At 41.4% G+C, this 15,625-nt stretch overlaps 1 protein-coding gene across 1 annotated transcript in view; it reads left to right on the top strand.

The window, feature by feature from the left end:
- Window positions 1-15,366, top strand: part of LOC137892544 (deleted in malignant brain tumors 1 protein-like) — a 43,608-nt gene extending 28,242 nt beyond the window's left edge. The window contains exons 13-21 of the mRNA XM_068737787.1: window positions 139-335; window positions 1,610-1,924; window positions 4,324-4,638; window positions 5,645-5,959; window positions 7,926-8,240; window positions 9,685-9,999; window positions 12,810-13,124; window positions 14,931-15,245; window positions 15,332-15,366. Of these exons, the coding sequence (XP_068593888.1) occupies window positions 139-335; window positions 1,610-1,924; window positions 4,324-4,638; window positions 5,645-5,959; window positions 7,926-8,240; window positions 9,685-9,999; window positions 12,810-13,124; window positions 14,931-15,245; window positions 15,332-15,345 (2,416 nt within the window). The 3' untranslated portion in view covers window positions 15,346-15,366. The remainder of the gene's footprint in view (window positions 1-138; window positions 336-1,609; window positions 1,925-4,323; window positions 4,639-5,644; window positions 5,960-7,925; window positions 8,241-9,684; window positions 10,000-12,809; window positions 13,125-14,930; window positions 15,246-15,331) is intronic.
- Window positions 15,367-15,625: the final 259 nt, after the last annotated feature.

Below are 15,625 nucleotides of genomic sequence, written 5' to 3'. Positions count from 1 at the left end.
AGGTGACTGGGGCCCTGGTATTGTGCATGCTGGCTCTCTGGTATGGCTTTGAAACTAAATAGAATGGGACCTTCATCAGTTTGATCAATCACACCTGTGTTTACCCTGCAATTATGTGTCAGATTGGTTGCTGTGAAGAGGACATATAAAGAGACTTGGGATTTGGAGTCAATCATTTAGCAAGCCAGAAGAGTCTGCTTTGATACAGTTTGTCAAAATGCCTCTTTTGTCTTATTCAGCAAGTGTGGGTCCTATCTCCTGGATGTTGCCCATAATGAGGGGGACTCGTGGAATGCTGTTGCTCCTGATAATTCAGACATTAACAGGATGGACAGGTAACGTAATTGACGTATCATTAGGTTTAAGCTATTCCTCTTTACATAAAGCTGCACTAATTGATAGTTTTATATTCACAATGGATCAAATCATTTCTTGTAATGTGAAGGGAGTTGCAGAGAGTATGGAAAGCAGAGAATTAGTTTTTTAGTGGAAAAGCTCTGACCAACCCACTGTACACTACCTGCCCAGCACCAAAGAGCAGACTTAACAATGATATGCCCTTCACAAAGCAGCCATTTTGATATGTCATTGCAGGGTAAACCCAGGTGCAATTGCTAACATTGATTACGGCCCCGTTTCATTTAGGTGGGCCATGGCCCTGGTATTGTGCATTCTGGCTCACTGGAATGACTGTGACACGCCAAGTAGAATGGTCCCACAATTTCTTTTATTTCTTTAGCTTAGTGGTGGTGGCGGCATGAAGACAGTGGTGTAGTTTGTTTGTTGTCTTGACGTTATCTCTTTACTTCTGCTGATTACATCTATTTAAATAATAATGAAAGTGGTCATTTGTTAAGATGATCTTGGTGAACAAAATGTTACTATCATAAACTGGTTTAGCCACAGATATTATTTCCTGCAATAATCCAAAATCACATTGTCTTTTTGTCATGGGAACCACTGAGAGGCTAACTTCTGGGTTGGCCTACAAAAACATGTCATCCCTGCAGCACTCTAGATATCTCCATCATCCTGACCAATAACCTGTGTATCAACTCATTACATTACGGTCATTTAGCAGACGCTTTTATCCAAAGCGACTTACAATTCAGTATCTATCTACCGTAGGCGCAGCTACGGGAGCAATTTTGGAGTTAAGTGTCTTGTTCAAGGACTCATTGACATGAGACTAGCGGAGCAGGAGCCGTGGATCGAACCGCTGACCCTCTGATTGAAAGGCGGCCCTGCTCTCCACTTAGCCACGGTCACCCACCAACTCTTAATGTACCCAGCTCCATCTGTCATAGTTCATACCTAGTTTTGTTTCATTCTTTTTTTATCTCAAACTCTTTCACTTTAACCCTTGATTTGCATCCATTGTATGAAATATTGCGTATCATAGAACCCCACATTTTCCAGATAATTTCTCATTTTTACCTCAAAAGAATCATGTGTGAAGGAAGAGTATGATATGTTAGAGTTCATAATAAAAAAGCTAAATTCAGCAAGTTCAGTTAACTTTAAGAGATGGGGCCTTTACTCAATATTGCTGTAATTTGCAAGGAGTTGCCATGTGGGTTGACAAATATTTTGCTTTCACTTCAACCAGATATGACCACAGTGAGACTGGTCAACTCTGACAACAGCTGCTCTGGCAGAGTGGAGATCTTCCACAACGGCACTTGGGGGACGGTGTGTGATGACTTTTGGGATTGGAATGACGCTCAAGTGGTTTGTCAACAGCTGGGCTGTGGCAGGGCTCTGTCGGCACCAGGAGGTGCACATTTTGGACAAGGCAGTGGACCAATTTGGCTGGATGACCTTCAGTGTTCAGGAACTGAGTCATCACTAACAGACTGTACACACAGAGGATTAGGAACCCACAACTGTGTTCATTCTGAGGATGCTGGTGTCATCTGTGAAGGTAACTTTGTACATCTACACACACTTTTTTTTTTTTTTTTTTTTTTTTGCACAGATATAATTTGAGAATTTGGAAAAACATTAATTCTATTCAATCTCACAAATGATACAGTAATATAGTTACAATAAAGTGCTGCTGGAAATGGCCCTAAAGTGTGTGTGTGTGTGTGTGTGTGTGTGTGTGTGTGTGTGTGTGTGTGTGTGTGTGTGTGTGTGTGTGTGTGTGTGTGTGTGTGTGTGTGTGTGTGTGTGTGTGTGTGTGTGTGTGTGTGTGTGTGTGTGTGTGTGTGTGTGTGTGTGTGTGTGTGTGTGTGTGTGTGTGCGCGTGTGCGTGCCACTTGTAAGCATTTCAGTTTCTTATAAAAGATGGTTGCTAACAAGTGCCTGAATGAACATCATCGTGCTGAACTATAGTCTGCCTTTAGCTCAGTGGTGGTGGCATGAAGTCACGAGACAATGGTGTAGTTTTACTTCTGCTGATTGCATCTATGATAAAAATGGTGTTCATTTGGGAAGATCTTAAACAAAACATGGTATCATAAACTGGTTAAGCCTCAGACTTGATTTCCTGCGATAATCCAAAATCCATTGGCTTTTTCATAATTGGAACCATTTATTGCCAAGTACATTACACATACAAGGAATTTGACTTGGTGAATTGTGCATAACAATGAACACTGAGCAATAATCAAGACATAATTTATAAATAGAAATTTTTTTACAATAAAATGTGGTAAAAACCAAACGGATAACAGTACTTTTAAAACAAGTATATTAAAAAAGTGGCACGTGTATATGTGTGTGACAGTATGAATTATTGTCCTGGGGATGTCAGAGTTGGTGGGGTCCCGGGCTTTGTTTATGAACCCAACTGCAGAAGGGAAGAAACTGTTGCCACGGGTAAAGGGCTTGAACAGTCTATTTCCAGGGTGAGAGGGGTCGGCTACAATCTTTCTTGCCTGCTTGTCTTGGAGGGACAGCCGATTGCAGCCAATCACCCTCTCAGCAGAGCAAATGATACACTGCAGTCTGCCCTTGTCCTTGGTAGTGGCTGTAGCCTACCAGATGCTGATGGAGGAGCAGAGGATGGACTCGATGATGGCAGTGTAGAAGTGCTCCATCATTGTCTTTGGCAGGTTGAACTTATTCAGCTGCCTCAGGAAGTACATCCTCTACTGAGCCTTCTTGGTGATGGAGCTGATGTTAAGCTCCCACTTGAGGTCCTGGGACATAGTGGAGCCCAGGAAGCGGAATGACTCCACAGCGTCGACGGGGGAGTCGCACAGGGTGCTGGGAGCAGGTGTGGCTGCGTTCTTGTGGAAATTCATCACCAGATGGTCAATCTCCCACCTGTAGGCAGACTCTTCCCCACCAGAGATGAATCCAATGAGGGTGGTGTCATCCGCAAACTTCAGGAGCTTGACGGACTGGTGACTGAAGGTGCAGCTGTTGGTGTACAGGGAGAAGAGCAGAGGGGAAAGAACGCAGCCTTGGGGGGGGGGGACGACGACGACGACGACGACGACGAACGAACTGGTGCTGATAGTCTGAGAGACTGAGACATGTTTTCCCAGCTTCAGATGCTGCTTCCTGTCAGACATTAAGTCACTGATCCACTTGCCAGTGGAGACAGGCACGTGCAACTGAGAGAGCTTGTCATGCAGCAGGAGACAGGATGATGGTGTTGAAGGCAGAGCTCAAGTCCACAAATGGGATCCCGGGGGAGGGGGACCTTGTGGTCTATAGCTGGAGGATGGGGGTCAGGACTGTCCCATAGTCCAAAGCAACAGTGGAACTTGTTCAGCTCGTTTGCCAGGCATAGGTCATTCATGGAGTGTGGGGCCTTTATGCTTGTAGTTTATCTGTCTGAGACCGCTTCAGACAGAAGCGGAGTCACTTGCTGAGAGCTGGTGTTGCAGTTTCTCGGAGTACTGTTTAGCGTGTCTCGCGGCCTTGCTAAACCTGTATTTTGACTCCTTTTGTCGAGGGAACCAGTGAGAGGAAAACTTTGGTTTGGCCTACAAAAATCTCATCCCCGGAGCACTCTAGATTTCTCCATCCTGACCAATAACCTGTGTATCAACTCCCAATATACCCAGTTCCATCTGTCGTTTATACCGAGTTTAGTTTCATTTTATCTTTTAATCTCTTATTACTTTCACCCCTAATTTACATCTATTGCATACCATAGAACCCCACATTTTCCAGATAATGTATCGTTGCCTCAGAAGAATCATGTGTGAAGGTAGAGTATGATATCTAAGGGTTCACTATGATGATAAAGCTAAATGATCAATTCAAGTTGCATTGAAGAGATGGGGCCTTTGCTCAATATGGCTGTAATTTGCAACCTACAGATGGCATGTAGGTTGACAGATATTTTGTTTTCTCTTCAACCAGATGTGACCACAGTGAGACTGGTCAACTCTAACAGCAGCTGCTCTGGCAGAGTGGAGATCTTCCACAACGACAATTGGGGGACGGTGTGTGACGACATTTGGGATGTGAATGACGCTGAGGTGGTTTGTCAACAGCTGGGCTGTGGCAGGGCTCTGTCGGCACCAAGAAGGGCACATTTTGGACAAGGCAGTGGACCAATCTGGCTGGATGACCTTCAGTGTTCAGGGAATGAGTCATCACTAACAGACTGTACACACAGTGGATTAGGAACCCACAACTGTGGTCATTCTGAGGATGCTGGTGTCATCTGTGGCGGTAACTTTATACATCTCCATGTTTCTCTTTTTTTTTTTTTTTTTTTTTTTTTTTAACTTTGAGACAACCTAGGGGCGAAATCTGATTGGATAAAAGCTCTACTTAAAACAAATTGCGCTAGAAGCATCGCAACTGAGGCAGACGGTAGCTATGCAATGAGATAATAAGCTAATGGTAGTGGGGGGGGGGGTAATATTAAGAATACATGTAGTGGATTAATGAAAACTAACTTAATTATAAAATATCTGTAACTTTGAGATTCTGTCTAGGCCAGCAGAGAAAGCCTTGCTGGTCCTGACGGCCCACCACTGCCTAAAACCCAGCTGTGAGTTGAATTCTTACACTCATGGAAGTCGATTGGTATTTTTAACTGGGTTTTTGGTATGATGCCTTAAATAAGGTCTGTGGTTAACACAAGATTAAGAGATTTTAACATTTTGTTCTATGACATAAAATAAGTCGGTACATATCCCACTTGTGGAATTTGAAGCTTTTGCATTTCTTAAACGATGGTATCTAACAAGTGCCTAAATTAGACTATTGAACATCATCATGCTGAACTATAGTCTGCCTTTAGCTCAGAGGTGGTGGAGGCAGCGTGAAGTCATGAGGCAGTGGTGTAGTTTGTTTATTAAAAAATGTCATCCCCACAGCACTCTCTAGATATCTCCATCATCCTAACAATAACCTGTGAATCAACTCCCAATATACCCAGCTCCATCTGTCAGTTTATACTTAGTTTTGTTTCGTTCTTTTTATTTCAAACTTTTACTTTCCCCCTAATTTACATCCATTGTATGAAATATTGCATATCATAGAACCCCACATTTTCCAGATCATTACTCATCTTTACCTCAGAAGAATCATGTGTGAAGGGATAGTATGTGTAAGAATTCATAACAATAAAGGATTAAATAAAGTTCAGTTACATTAAAGAGATGGGGCTTTTGCTCAATACTGCTGTTGATGTGGAGGATGACAGATATTTTGCTTTCATTTCAACCAGATATGACTACAGTGAGACTGGTCAACTCTGACAGCAGCTGCTCTGGCAGAGTGGAGATCTTCCACAATGGCAATTGGGGGACCGTGTGTGACGACGTTTGGGATTGGAATGATGCTCAGGTGGTGTGTAAACAGCTGGGCTGTGGCAGGGCTCTGTCGGCACCAAGAAGTGCACATTTTGGACAAGGCAGTGGACCAATCTGGCTGGATGACCTTCAGTGTTCAGGGAATGAGTCATCACTAACAGACTGTACACACAGAGGATTAGGAACCCACAACTGTGGTCATTTTGAGGATGCTGGTGTCATCTGTGAAGGTAACTTTGAACATCTACATTTAATTTTTTTTTTTTTTTTTTTTTTTTCTGCACAAATATAACTGGAGAATTTCGAAAAATCATTGTTACTAATTTCATTCCATTTCACAAACTATACTGAAATATAGTTGCAATAAAGTGCTGCTGGAAATAGTCCAAAAACCCAGCTGTGAGTTGAATATTTACACTCATGGAAGTCAATGGGATTTTTGACTGGGTTTTGCTTAGAGATGCACCGATCCGATATCAATATCTGTATCGGTCCCGATATAGGAAAAAATTCTAGATCGGGTATCGATGACAATGTGACCGATCCATAAAGGCAAATCTATTCAGTCCAATTATATGCGTTGTGCTCTGTGTAACGTCATGCGCTAGCGAACTGGCCGCATAGATTGTTTTCAAAATGGAGCGAGCGAAAGGATCAGCCATCTGGAACTTTTTCACACTACCTCAGAACACATTCGACTGCTACCTGCAATACGTGCGCAGCGATGGTTCCAAGGGGTGGCACTAAAACTTCAAGCTATAACACAACCAACTTAATCAAGCATCTCCAGAGATTTCACCCTAATGAGCACGCTCAGTTCGTTGAACTGAATCAACAAAAAGGAGGCGGCCTGAAGCAGCTAACTTTAAAGGAGATGAAGGAAAGAGGTGAAAAGTTTCCACCTAATAGTGTGCAGGCAACAAAAATAACTGAAAGGATCCTGAACTTCATTGTCATGGATGGGCAGCCGCTCTCAGTTGTCGGGGATAAGGGATTCCGGCTGCTAGTTAACCACCTGGAACCACGCTACGACATGGTAAGCCGAAAATATTTGTCGGAGACGGCGCTACCTGAACTGCACGGTAAAGTGTGCAAACGCATATTGAAGGAGATAAAAGATGTCAAATCGATAAGTTTCACGACAGACATTTGGAGCTCCGACGTTTCCCCTGTGTCACTTTTAAGTTTAACAGCACACTGGCTGGATGAAACTTTTGTGCCACACAGTGCAATGTTAAATGCAACAAACTTTCGTGGGTCACACACCAGCGAAGCGATAGCAGCTAGCCTGAAGGAAATGTTTAGATCGGTATCGGCCGATACTAAATCTCAGATATCGGTATCGGAAGTGAAAAACGTGGATCGGTGCATCCCTAGTTTTGATAAGATGCCTGAAATAAGGTGTGTGGTTAACACAAGATTAAGAGATTTTTAGATTTTGTTCTAGGACATAAAATGCATCAGTAAATATCCGACCTGTGAAATTTTAAGTTTCTTAAAAATGATGGTTGCTAACAAGTGCCTAAATGAGACTAATGAACATCATCATGCTCAATTATAGTCTGCCTTTAGCTTAGTGGTGGTGATGTGAAGTCATGAGACAGTGGTGTAGTTTGTTTGTTGTCTTACGTTGTCTTTATTTCTGCCGATTGCATCTATGATTTAAATGATAAAAGTGGTGTTCATTTGTGAAGATGATCTTCGGAAACAAAATGTGTTGGTACCATGAACTGGTTTAGCTAAAGATTTGATTTTGGCAATAATCCATAATCCCATTGGCTTTTTGTCAAGGGAACCAGTGAGATGCTAACTTCTGGGTTGGCCTACAAAAATGTCATCCCCGCATCACTCTAGATATCTCCATCATCCTGACCAATAACCTGTGCATCAACTCCCAATGTACCCAGCTCCATATGTCAGTTTATACCTGGTTTTGTTACATTTTATCTTTTAATCTCTTATTGCTTTCACTCATTTAAACATATTGCATATCATATAGAACCCCACATTTTCTAGATAATTTATCAACGTTGCTGCATAAGAATCATGTGTGAAGGGAGAGTCTATGTAAGAGTTCATAATGATGATGGTAAAGAATTTAAATGATCAGTGCAGTTACATTGAAGAGCTGTGGCTTTTGGTCAATACTGCTGTTGCCACGTGGGTTGACGGATATTTTGCTTTCACTTCAACCAGATATGACCGCAGTGAGACTGGTCAACTCTGACAGTAGCTGCTCTGGCAGAGTGGAGATCTTCCACAATGACAATTGGGGGACCGTGTGTGACGACATTTGGGATGTGAATGACGCTCAGGTGGTGTGTCAACAGCTGGGTTGTGGCAGGGCTCTGTCGGCACCAAGAAGGGCACATTTTGGACAAGGCAGTGGACCAATCTGGCTGGATGACCTTCAGTGTTCAGGGAATGAGTCATCACTAAAAGACTGTGCACACAGAGGATTAGGAATCCACAACTGTGGTCATTCTAAGGATGCTGGTGTAATCTGTGAAGGTAACCTTGTACATGTACACATCTCAAATATTATTCACGTCAGAGGGAACAATATTAACCATATCATAAAAATGGTACAATAAAAAAATTAAAACCGTAGTACTGCAGATATATATAAAAAAAAAAAAGCACTTCACTTAATAAAGCTGCTGTTCACTGTTTAAAGACAAAGTCCATCCTCCTCTTTGATTACAAAGAGTTTATTGCCCCGGTTGTACAGTACATCGTGTGGTTCAATTCCAGCAAGAGGTCCTTCTCGATTCATGGACGCCAGTGTTGACAGTCAAGCCTCCCCAGTTCTACTTCTTGAATACGTTTAATGCGTTTGAGGGCTGAAAGTGTCTGCTCGACAGAGGCAGTAGATATTGGGCTTGTCACCGCCGAACATGCTAAAAATGTAATGTCTCGTAAAAATGTCTTTCATATCTTTAAACTAGTGCTGGGCGATGATTACAATTTTTAATCGCATTGTTATGCGCAAAGTTCAATAATGAATTCAAAACTAGTGTATTGCTCACTTTTTTCTTTTTTTTTTTTTTATTTTTAAATACTGCTCTATGTAAACCAAATGTTATTGCACTTTTGTTCAAACACTTTAAACAAATCAGGTTCTTAACAGCAGTATTCCTTTACACAGTAGCAGTTATATTTCTTCACTATCTGTGCTCAGTGTGCTGACTTTATATGAAACGTTCCACTGCTGTGCAACATGAATAAAATGTTCCGGCCACGTTTCATCAAAATGTCTGTCTTCTGTTTTCATGACAGTCAGAGCATGTAAATGCAGCTCCCACTGTTCATCAATATAATGCACTGTAACTCCGCGGTGATGACGGTTACCCGGCGATGTACAGTAGTCGCCAGTGAGAGCAACAGCTGGTGCACGTAGTAACGCTGTCGCTTTTGTAGTCCTCTCCTTCTCATGTAACTCGTGTGTTCTTCTTGTGATGGTGCGTCTTGAGGGAGGCTCATACGTGCCGTCATTCAAAATCAGCTTTATTGGCCATGTATGCGTATTGGCTCCGGTTTCCACTCCGCTCTCAATGTACATACACTATTTTACAGTAAACGAGAAAAGACATTATCCATCTCTCGTCATCCCCGCAGCACTCTCTAGATATCTCCATCATTCTGATCAATAACCTGTGAACCAACTCCCAATGCGCCATCTGTCAAAGTTTATACTTAGTTTTGTTTCATTCTTTTTATCTCACTCTTTTACTTTACCCCTAATTTACATCCATTGTATGAAATATTGCATATCATAGAACCACACATTTCCCAGATCATTACTCCTCTTTACCTCAGAAGAATCATGTGTGAAGGGATAGTATATGTAAGTAATAATAATAATAATGGATTAAATCAAGTTCAGTTACATTATAGAGATGGGGCTTTTGCTCAATACTGCTGTTGACAGATATTTTGCTTTCAATTCAACCAGATATGACCGCAGTGAGACTGGTCAACTCTAACAGCAGCTGCTCTGGCAGAGTGGAGATCTTCCACTATGGCAATTGGGGGACGGTGTGTGACGACATTTGGGATTCTAATGACGCTCAGGTGGTGTGTAAACAGCTGGGCTGTGGCAGGGCTCTGTCGGCACCAAGAAGTGCACATTTTGGACAAGGAATTGGACCAATCTGGCTGGATGACCTTCAGTGTTCAGGAACTGAGTCATCACTAAAAGACTGTACACACAGAGGAATAGGAACCCACAACTGTGGTCATTCTGAGGATGCTGGTGTCGTCTGTGAAGGTAACTTTGAACATCTACATTTTACTTTCTTTTTTTTTTCTGCACAAATATAACTGGAGAATTTAGAAAAAACATGGTTACTAATTTCATTCTATTTCACAAACAATACTGCAATATAGTTGCAATAAAGTACTGCTGGAAATGGTCCTAAAACCCAGCTGTGAGTTTAATTTTTACACTAATGGAAGTCAATGAGATTTTTGACTGGGTTTTGATAAGATGCCTGAAATAAGGTGTGTGGGTAACACAAGATTATGAGATTTTAACATTTTGTTCGGACATACAATGCATCAGTAAATACCCCACTTGTGAAATTTGAAGCTTTTAAGTTTCTTAAAAATGATGGTTGCTAACAAGTGCCTAAATTAGAGTATTGAACATCATCATGCTGAACTATATTCTGCCCTTTAGCTCAGTGGTGGTGTGAAGTCACCAGACAGTGGTGTAGTTTGTTTATTGTCTTAACGTTATCTCTTTTACTTCTGCCGATTGCATCTATGATTTAAATAATGATAAAAGTGGTGTTCATTGGTGAAGATGATCTTAGGAAACAAAGTGTTGGTACCATGAACTGGTTTAGCCAAAGATTTTATTTTGAAAATAATCCAAAATCCCATTGGCTTTTTGTCAAGGGAATAACTGAGAGGCTAACTTTCACGATGGCCTACAAAAATGTCATCCCTGCAGCACTCTAGATCAGTGGTTCTCAACTGGTCTTGCTGCAGGACCCACCATCACCCCTTTATGACAAGTTGCGACCCAAATTTTCAACTTCTCAAATATATTTAATGAAAAGATGGTGCAGTTTGAACCTGAGCTGAAAATGGTAGTAGTAGAGCTCTCTTATTCCCATCAGTCCCCGTTCCACACATGTTTCACATAAATCCAGTGGCGGACCGTGCATTTTATACCTGGGCCTTCTGTGCTGTCCTACTAGACTTGAGCCATGTCCTAATAGACTCATTATGACGCCACAGCTATGGTTGTTTCTAGGGGTGTAATAATACACTTATTCGTATTAAACCGTACGGTACGAGGCTTACGACCCGAACAATACGTTAGAATAATACTAGTGCATTTGGAAAATGCAGAAGCTTAAATTGTGGGAAATATAATGTTTTCGGTGGACTGCGTTCACATAACAGACAACAGGCTTTGTGACCTCTGAACCCGGAACAACAAAAAACAGCTGAGGCTGCGGCACCGCAAGTGTCTTCAGGGGGGCTAACTAGCTTAGCGGGGAGCCTGAACATTCAATTGTCCGGACGATAACCCCGCGCATGACGAGATCCTTCGTAATTAACAGACAATGCATATATTCCAAATCAATGTAATTAACACGACAAGAAAAACTCACAAGAACCGTCGCATATATTTATATGACAACAAATCAATCAAGCAACACTGCAGCGCTAGAGCACGAGCCATTCATATTATTCATAAAAACGATAGACAAATGAACACAGTAGAAACGCTACTGCAGATGTAAAGACGCAAAATCAGTTAACTTACCACAGCTGCGCTTCACTTAAAAAGTCCACTCAGGTCTCCAAAAGTTTTCAAAAACACGTAGCTTGTGCGTGTCCTGTCGTATAGCTGCCTTGGTTAGCATAGCGTAGCTCCAAACACCAAGAGCTCAGCTGCAAATGAAAAGTATTCTTGGCCATAAAATGTGCAACACTTCTCCGCCGCTGTCAGCTAGAAATACCGTTCATACAAATCCTTTTCCATGCTGGGTCAGGGCTGCTAGTTGTGGGCTTGACCGACCCTTTGATACGATGTCCAGCTTTTCTGGAAATGTCATCCTCCAGAAATCCATTTAAAAACGCTAAAAATGTCATGTCCATGTCATAACTTCTTACATATGTTTCAACTTGAACTCTTACTAAACACTAAGATCTGCTAGCTAGCTTTCTGTTTGACAAAAGTGACGCTGACCCACTGACCAATCACGGCGCACCTTAATGCTGACTTACTTATCAGGCTACTGAGACAGCTCTGGCACGTCAAAGAATACGCCCAACATGTCAAACTAAAGATCTGATTGGTTGAAGACGATGACAATCAACAATATCGTCCTCATATACTTTAATTTGCAAAGTCTACCTAGACACAAAACACACTGAGGGTTTTGTCCTCAATGTAACAAAATCCATATCTCATGTAGTCGGTGTCCTACTTGCGTTTCGCTCAATTTGCATATGAAAACAAACTTTGTGGGTGTTCTTCTATACTGTGAAATGGCAGGTATGTATTAGCATTAACGGCAAATACTGTTAAGGAGTGTGAATAACTCCTCTGCATAAAAAAATCCCCTTCAAAATAAAAGCACAAGTTTTTTTTTTTTTTTTTTTTTTTTTTTTTTTTTTTTTTTCTCTTCAGGCAAAAGTCCGCGACCCACTGAAAACAGGTCCGCGACCCACCAGTTGAGAATCACTGCTCTAGAAATCTCCATCATCCTGACAATAACCTGTGTATCAACTCCCAATACAATGTACCCAGCTCCATCTGTCAGTTTATACCTGGTTTTGTAACATTTTATCTTTTAATCTCTTACTTTCATCCCTAATTTACATCTATTGCATATCATAGAACCCCACATTTTCCAGATAATTTATCATCATTACCTCAGAAGAATCATGTGTGAAGGGAGAGTCTGCTATGTAAGAGATAATAATAATAATAATAATAATAATAATAATAATAATAATAATAATAATAATAAGGTACAGTTACATTGAAGAGATGGGGCTTTTACGCAATACTACTGTCATGTGAGTTGACAGATATTTTGCTTTCACTTCAACCAGGTATGACCACAGTGAGACTGGTCAATTCTGACAGCAGCTGCTCTGGCAGAGTGGAGATCTTCCACAATGGCAATTGGGGGACCGTGTGTGATGACATTTGGGATGTGAATGACGCTCAGGTCGTGTGTCAACAGCTAGGCTGTGGCAGGGCTCTGTCGGCACCAGGAGGTGCACATTTTGGACAAGGCAGTGGACCAATCTGGCTGGATGACCTTCAGTGTTCAGGGAATGAGTCATCACTAACAGACTGTACACACAGAGGATTAGGAACTCACAACTGTGGTCATTCTAAGGATGCTGGTGTCATCTGTGGAGGTAACTTTGTAAATCTCCACATTTCTCCTTTTTTTTTTTTTTTTTTTTTTTTTTTTGTTTCCCTGAACAAATGAAACTGGAGAATTTCGAAAAAAACATGGTCATTAATTTCATTCAATTTCACAAACTATACAGTAATATAGTTACAATAAAGTGCTGATGGAAATAGTCCTAAAACCAGTGGCGGGCCGTGTATTTTATACTTGGGCCTTCAGTGCTGTCCTATTACAGTTGAACCTCCTCCTAATAACCTCACTATTACCCAGCATGACGGGATGCTTCATCAATAACGGGCAATGCATATAGTCAAAATCAATGTAATTAACACAATGATGAGAGCAAACTAGCAAGAACCAGTTGCCTACATTTATTTGACGAAAAACATGCATTCCGTCACACACTCAAGGGCACGGGGCCATTCAAATATTATTCACGTCAGAGGGAACCATATTAACGATCTCATAAAAATGTTACAATAAAAAATGAGAACCGTAGTAATGCTACTTCAGATGTAAAAAAAAAAGCAGTTAATTTACCAAAGCTGCTGTTCACTATTTAAAGACAAAGTCCATCGCTTAAAATGTAATGTCAAGTAAAAACATTTTGCAGATCTTTAAACTTTAGCTAGCAGAACTTTGTAGTAGTAAGAGTTAGTTTCACAACAGTCACGCTAACCCACTGACTAATCAAGCCGCACGTTAATGATGACGTTCTTGGCTAGGCCAGCGAGAAGGCTCTGGCATGTTAAATAACACGGCCATCATGTCGAACTAAAAATCTGATTGGTTGAAGACTGATAATCAACAATATCGTCCCCATTTACTCTTAAACTGCAAATAGATTTAGTTGTAATTCTGAAGGCGTCAGGGCAGATTTTTTTTTTTTTTTACTTGGAGACAACATAGGGGTAAAATCTGATTGGATAAAAGCTCTACTTAAAACAAGTTGCAACTGATGAAGACGGTAGCTATGCAATGAGATAATAATCTAATGCGGGGGGGGGGGGGGGATATTTAGAATACATGTAGTGTAATTATGAAAACAAATTGAACTATAAAATACCTATAACTCTGGGATTCTGTCTAGGCCAGCAGAGAAGGCCCTGACGGCCCACCACTGCCTAAAGCCCAGCTGTGAGTTGAATTTTTACACTCGTGGAAGTCAATGGCATTTTTGACTGGGTTTTTGGTATAATGGCTTAAATAAGGACTGCGGTTAAAACGAGATTAAGAGATTTTAACATTTTGTCTATGACATAAAATATGTCAGTAAATATCCCACTTGTGAAATTTGAAGCTTAAAAGATGGTATCTAACTAATCATCATGCTGAACTATAGTCTGCCTTTAGCTCAGTGGTGGCGGTGTGAAGTAAATAATGATAAAAGTGGTGGTCATTTGGGAAGATGATCTTGGTGAACAAAACATGTTGGTATCATAAACTGATTTAGCCAGAGCTGATTTCCTGCAAAATCACATTGGCATTTCTCCAGGGAGCCAGTGAGAGGCTAACTTCCGGGTTGGCCTTCAAAAATATGTCATCCCCGCAGCACTTTAATTCTTTTTATCTCTTATAGCTTTCACCCCTAATTTATATCCATTGTATGAAATGTTGCGTATCATAGAACACCACATTTTCCAGATCATTACACATCTTTACCGCAAAAGAATAATGTGTGAAGGGAGAGTACGATATGTAAAACATCATAACAATAGATGATTAAGGATTAAATCAAGTTCAGAGATGGGTTTTTGCTCAATCCTGCTGCCATGTGGGTTGATGGATATTTTGTTTTCACTTCAACCAGATGTGACCACAGTGAGACTGGTCAACTCTAACAGCAGCTGCTCTGGCAGAGTGGAGATCTTCCACAATGGCAATTGGGGGACGGTGTGTGACGACATTTGGGATGTGAATGACGCTCAAGTGGTTTGTCAACAGCTGGGCTGTGGCAGGGCTCTGTCGGCACCAGGAGGTGCACATTTTGGACAAGGCAGTGGACCAATCTGGCTGGATGACCTTCAGTGTTCAGGAACTGAGTCATCACTGACCGACTGTACACACAGAGGATTAGGAACCCACAACTGTGGTCATTCTGAGGATGCAGGTGTCATCTGTGGAGGTAACTTTGGACATCTCCACGTTTCTTTTTTGTCTGAAAAAATATAACTGGAGAATTACAAAAACATGGTTATTAATTTAACCTAGCAGGTTTGCAGTAGAAGGACATCTGTTGACACCGACCATTAACCTGTGAGTATGAAATATAACCTGGTATCAGAGCTGACATCTCGGCACAGTGAACTGTTCTGAATTTATAACTGTTTATTTTCCTCTTGATCTTTAGGGTGTGTGTGTGTGTGTGTGTGTGTGTGTGTGTGTGTGTGTGTGTGTGTGTGTGTGTGTGTGTGTGTGTGTGTGTGTGTGTGTGTGTGTGTGTGTGTGTGTGTGTGTGTGTGTGTGTGTGTGTGTGTGTGTGTCAGTCAAGAGTGTACAAAATAA

Source organism: Cebidichthys violaceus, unplaced genomic scaffold (genome assembly GCF_023349555.1).
Source record: "Cebidichthys violaceus isolate CVI_PGR_0920_01 unplaced genomic scaffold, fCebVio1.0.p SCAF_8, whole genome shotgun sequence".
Classification (NCBI taxonomy): Eukaryota; Metazoa; Chordata; class Actinopteri; order Perciformes; family Stichaeidae; genus Cebidichthys; species Cebidichthys violaceus.
This window is presented reverse-complemented; position numbering and strand designations above follow the sequence as displayed.